The following is a 6368-nucleotide window of genomic DNA, read 5'->3' on the forward strand; positions in this document are numbered from 1 at the left end:
CTCCGTCTCAAAAAAAAAATAAAATAAAAAGATGAAGAAAAAGCCTGAGGATGCATTAGAAATTAACAGACTCAAGAGCCATGACAACAAAATGCCACCAATGAATCTTGGACCAAGAGGAAAAACGTTAAGGGACATTATGGGACAACTGATGAAATTTCAGTATGAACTGTGTATCAGACAACAGTATCTTATCAACATTAATTTCCTGATTTTGATAATTCTGTAGTTACAGAAGATAATGGTCCTGTTCCTAGAAAACACATTTTTAAAATTTTATTTTTTTTCAGACAGGGTTTCAGTCTGTTGCCCAGGCTGGAGTGCCATGGCGTGATCTTGGCTAACTGCAACCTCCTCCGCCTCCTGGGTTCAAGCGATTGTCCTGCCCGTCTCTCAGTCTCCCAGTAGTAGGACTGCAGGCACGCACCACCATGCCTGGCTAATTTTTGTATTTTTGGTGGAGACAAGGTTTCACCATGTTGGCCAGGCTGGTCTTGAACTCCTGAGCTCAGGTGATCCTCCTGTCTTGGCCTCCCAAAGTGCTGGGATTACAGGCATGAACCACCGCAACCACTCTTCAAATTTTTGAACCATGATTCCCTTCTATTCAAAAGCTATAAAAAGTTAATGACTGTGTTAAGTGCTATACTAGGGGCCATCTGCAGGATTGCTCTAAGATAAACAGGCATATGTAAACAACCTATTTAGGATCTAGGAAGACCAATTGCACTGACCCGTCCTTTCAGTAAATAGATGCATACATGTTCGGGATACTAATATATTCAAAATGTGGTCACTGAGGAAACTTAAAGATTAGCATATAAATCGGTAATTACTACACTAGGTGCTCTATTGCAAGAACTCTAAATGTTGAATCCTGAAAGTAATTTTTAAATTCATGCTGATACACAAGTCAAAGGATTATTCATACTGCTGGTTCTGAAAAAATATTTATCATACATTCATTCAACAGTAACCAGTCAGCCATTTTAAGCCCATCTCTGTATCAGCATATATTAAAACAAACTGCCAACTCAGGGCATGAACACTGAAAACTTCAAAGGTCATTTTTATATAACCATTGAAATCTCTGAGCAGATACAAGTACTGTTGACAGTAGCTGCATTAATAAGCAGATTCCAAGGTATGGTCCAACCATGTCTATTTGTAAATAAAATGGTATTTGTTATGGTACTCTCTTGTACTGTTCACATTCTTGACTTTTAGTCTTCACATCCCATGGCATGTTTCATCCCTATTGTTTCAAGGACGACACTGAAGCACAGTGATTAATGACTTGCCCAAGATAAACCATATACTAAATCTCAAACTCATGTTTCTAGGGAAGTGAAAACAAGATCCTGTTCTCATACTCAAGATAGGAATGGCTTCCTAATGCCAACTCCAATTCAAAAAACCATTTAAGAATCTGGTCCTAAGTGGGCATATGCAATAAACTCAAAACAAGTCTTTCCCTCAGTAAGTATTTTATTGAGATTTAAAGCACAAAATAGGTTAACAAATCGGGAGGAAGGTGGTAACACAGGAATGGGAACGTAAAAGTCAAAGTAGGCAGGACTCAAAACTGGCCATAAAGGCACTACGGCATGTTCATAAACACCATCAAGTGAAAGAAAGGGGAATCAAGATGTTCTCACTTCTCTTCTGCTCCACCTTAATACTCCATCTAGCCACTGGTATGGAGCATGTTGTGGACTCATTCTTCTCACAAGTTAGCAAGGGAACTAAACATTTTATCAGTCAACCCTATGCTCATCAAGTGAGCCAATGTTACACAGTGATTTCATGCATCCAGTGACTTAGAACTACAGGCAAGGATAGGCCCTGACTATTAATAAATTGGTTGTGGCTATTACTAGAAAATTATGGATGCAGGCATTTACCTATACAATGACTTGCTTACTGGGGCAGCTAACAATGCAGTCAAACCAGTCTATTATCATATGATGTCCTATTAACAAGAGAGCCCAGTTGAAGGATTCGTATTTTTAGAAAGCCAAATTTCTTACTATAATATCCTCCCACCCCTCTTTTAAAAAGGCTGTGGTTCAAAAAGCTTTTATGTTCTTTCCCTGAAAATAAGAGAACTTTGGTCAAAGCCAATTTTTAAGAGTCATCACTTCTGCTGAGTAGGCAAAACAATGAACTATAGTAACACACATCACTTTCTTTCCTTAAATTCTGAGATTTATACTGGAAAAATAAACCCATTTCTTTATAAACATCTAATTAAACTATCAAAGAAGAGATAATGGAAGCATCCGCCTTTTGGGGCACTACATTCCTAAGGTTGGGCTTTAAGATTTTTTAACAGGAAACCCAGGAATTTCTGAAAAACAGGCTTTTTTCACACTACCAAGAACTCACAGACACTCTGTGAATGCCCTAGATATTTGACTCAAGTTTTTCAACTCTGTCTTATTAGGCATATTTCTGGATTATTTGAACCTAAAAACCAACCCTAGAATATCATGCTTTCCAGGCACACCTGTGGCACAATGAGTGGTGTACGACCATGCCCCATCATAATCCAACCCTTAGTACCCTACATTGTGACAGCTCCTGGAAAGGTATTAAAGCTGAGCCAATTAATCTACATTTTGATTTCAGACTAAGATCAACAAATGCTTTTAAATAAAATTACTATATATAATTAAGTATCTGAATAAAGGAATGTAAGGTTAATTCACTTCTCCAACTGCAATTTCAACTCATCAGGCTTATGGATGTATGGACTAATCACTAACCTAGTAACTCGTACAAATTTGCAGTATTCAAATTTGGTTTCCATAGTACTCATTACATCTCACTCGTAATAAAGTACAAAAGTTTGGGCTTATCCATTTCACTGTTTTTCAAAGCAATTACACAATGCATTAAAATTTACAAGTATGATCTAACCAATTATCACATAATCCCACTAACTACGAAGCAGACTATTAGGTGGAACTTAACTGGCAACTGACTTTACTGAGATTAAGTGCCTGTTAAACATAATTGTCTTTCAGCAGAAAATGCAGTATGTGCTTTTACACTTTGAATAAACTCAAGTTCCGATCAAAAAGAGGCTACTTCCATTTCCACATGACAAACATTAAAGACAACTGAACCACTAACACTAATTACGCTGACAACTTCCAGAAAGTGGACTATCTAAACAAGATCCCAAGTATTAAGAATTATTTCTTAGAGTTTAAATTTGCCTTTGAAAAAAGTTCCATTACTTAAAATTATTAATTTAAGCAAAATCATGGAACAGATTGACTAAAAAATACCTTTTATTTTTACTCAACTTGTTAAAGGGGCAGATAAAGACTTTGGCAAATTTGATTAACAGCACAAAATAATGTTATCCAAACTGAATAATTTATTGCTGATCTGAGGCTTGCCTTGTTTACACTTCAGTAGAATTTACATGTTTCCACAAATGGCAGATACCAACATTTAAAGAAATTTAATAGTGACCTATTCAATAAGGCAATCATCTTGGTAGCAAAGTTTTATTTAAATCTTACATAACTCAAGCTTTATAAAAAGCCAACATAATTGAAAATTGGGTTCTCTCTCTAAAGTCTTAAGTATTCAAAGCTTGAAACAGTTAATTTAAAAATAAGCAAACAAATAAAACAACAAAAAAACCCTGCCAGCAGATCCTGCTGAAATACTTAAAAAAAACAAAACAAAACAGAAAAACAAACTAATTTATGAGCTTACTCTTTACAAAAGTTATTTTAGCTCAAAAGCTATAAAATCAAAGTTATCTTAATTCTACAAAGAAGGGACAGGGTGTCTGACTTCATGCCACCATTTCCTTAGAACCTCATCTTTTTCATCAAATTTGGCCACAAATCAAATTTCTGTGTGCCCCTGTTTTCAGGAGATTGCTCTTGCAGAAGAGGCCAAGTATAAACATGGAAGAGTAACTGTCTAAATAGGAAAGTGTTCCATAATAGTGTGCAAAGAACAAGAGAGTTCTGAGTTAATCTCTGGAACTCGACCTGGACCTTGATCTTGACTTTGAACGAGACCTAGAACGGGATCTTGAAGCTCTTTTTGGTGGAGGGGACACAGAACGGGCCTTTGAGGGTGGAACAGGTAGCGGCGAATTGGAACGGGACTGGCTCCTTGATCTGGATTTTGACTTTATATCACCCTTTCCATTTTCTTTGGGGGATCGGGACCGAGACCTGCTTCGAGATTTCTCATACTCATCCTTAGATCTGCTTCGAGAATGTGAATGGGAGCCCCGATCAGACTTGGGCTTAGATTTGCTCTTTGATCTAGATTTCCTGCCTTTTGATCGAGAACGTGATCGCCCTTTGCTCCGCGACCTGGAACTGGACAAGGAAAGACCGATTCTCTCAATACTTTGTAAGACCATACACGTACTCCATAAACAAGTACAGTAATATTCACAGTGACTCAACACAACATTATTTACCGGGAGCGACTTTTTGAGATACTTCGAGATCTACTGCGGCTGCTCCTGCGACTCCTACTTCGTGACCGTCTTCTAGATCGAGACCTATTAGGAGAGAGACAATGAAGTCTTAATTTCAATCCATCTTAAATACACCTGTGCCACCTGGCAAAAATAGATAAGCCAAAGAATAATGTTTTTCTTTACTACACAATTAAATACACTGTTCAAAACATCCAGAAGAAAACCCAATGATGCACAGCCAAAACAAACTAAAAGCTGGCATTAATTCAGGTAGGCAACAATTGAAATTACTCCATTAATCCCTTTTTTATTGGCAAATATTCTGTTTCCTCCCCAGCGTCCTTCAGCAAGTTACCTGGATCTGCTTCCAGAGTAAGATCGCCTATGGCTTGTGCGTGGCTTATCTTCAATAAGCCTAATATTTCTGCCATTTATTTCTGTGCCATCCAGTTTGTCCAAAGCACGCTTCATGTCAGAGTAGGAGCGAAACTCAATTACACCCTCATTTGTTCGTTCCTTGTGGGCATCCGCATAGGTTACTTCACCTGCTTGTCGCATAAAATCCTGAAATGATAAGACTGGTCAGACTCGGAAATCTTAAAAGATCTATATACTAGAATAAATTCCCAGAAATAAGAATGTAAAAACAGTTTACTTTAAAGCATTAGTCGTATCCTTCGTATCTTGAATTACAGCACATACCTTTAAATCTTGCCAACTGCACCGACTAGAAAGATTTTCTACAATAAGCCTGTATTCTGTACGAACAGGTGGTCCGTATTTGTCTCTGCCAGATGTTCTCCGACTGCTGTATCCACCTCCACCACCTTTATCACATGAAGGGAACAATTAGATGCCTTGTAATGATAAAAACGCATAATGTCTTTGAAAGTTAGTACAAACATATCAACTTTTATTTACTGGAGTAGGACTTTGCTATTATATTGCTAAACCTTCGACACATTTGTGATTTGCCATAAAATTAAATTAAGGGCAAGTCAAATAGACTAAATCCAACTAAACCTCTCCTACAATCTGTTAGAGAGTGACTGCTCCTTTATTCGATTTACCTCGCTAAGTTTTATTTTACAGAACATTGTAAAATATAAAACTTAACTGATTACATGCATTTCTACATTTTACAAAAATGTTTACTAGTTTTACACTAAGTACTTACATCACAGTGTGAGGTTTTTGGTGGTGGTTTGGCCACAAAACACGCAAGGTAACAGTCACCTAGTTCAGATTAACCAGTTTTGTCTAACCCTTGGAATCCTCACCATCACCCTGCGTCTAATGGCAAAAGGCTGCTGTCGTCATGGCTTCCGGTAAGGTCAGCCAAAGGGTCATAGGGCAAGGGTCACACAATGTATGGAAAAGCCAAGGCCAATCAGGAAAGGCAGTCATCTTAGCCTCAGTGGACACAGCCTCAGCCCCATTGGTCACTTTCAAATTGAAACATCAAGGACTTGTTAAAAAGTTTGAATTCAACATGCAACAATTTAAACATCAAACATTTAACATAACCAAATATCCCCCCAACCTCCTCCCAATAACATGCCCCAGTTAGTTCAAATACAGCATAAAGCTTATTTAGATCTACTTTGTGGTACAATGCCACATTATTTAAAAATAGTACATTCTTCGGCCCCCATCAAGTTCCATAGCTTTAAGACCTACACTTACTTTCAGCTCCTCCCTTCCCCGTCCCCCGCCCCCCTACCCCACCTCCACCCCAGCCTGCCCCCGAATCTCTAACTAATGCACTGATAGGTAAGTAAGGAGAATACAACAAATATAGCCACTCCTTACTTCCTCTGTGGTTTGAACCTGTGACAGTGCTGACAAGGGGCCAGAAAAAGCCACCCTCCTCCCAACTTCGCAAATAAAACCAAACACCCAA

General features: G+C 38.1%; 1 protein-coding gene across 1 annotated transcript in view; it reads right to left on the reverse strand.

Moving 5' to 3' along the window:
* Nucleotides 1–1470: 1470 nt before the first annotated feature.
* Nucleotides 1471–6368, reverse strand: part of SRSF6 (serine/arginine-rich splicing factor 6) — a 5836-nt gene continuing 938 nt past the window's right edge. Inside the window, exons 2-5 of the mRNA XM_011929201.1 lie at nucleotides 5168–5292; nucleotides 4821–5029; nucleotides 4463–4546; nucleotides 1471–4358 (exon numbers count right to left, since the gene is read on the reverse strand). Of these exons, the coding sequence (XP_011784591.1) occupies nucleotides 4001–4358; nucleotides 4463–4546; nucleotides 4821–5029; nucleotides 5168–5292 (776 nt within the window). The 3' untranslated portion in view covers nucleotides 1471–4000. The remainder of the gene's footprint in view (nucleotides 4359–4462; nucleotides 4547–4820; nucleotides 5030–5167; nucleotides 5293–6368) is intronic.

Source organism: Colobus angolensis, unplaced genomic scaffold (assembly GCF_000951035.1).
Source record: "Colobus angolensis palliatus isolate OR3802 unplaced genomic scaffold, Cang.pa_1.0 Scaffold8, whole genome shotgun sequence".
Lineage (NCBI taxonomy): Eukaryota > Metazoa > Chordata > Mammalia > Primates > Cercopithecidae > Colobus > Colobus angolensis.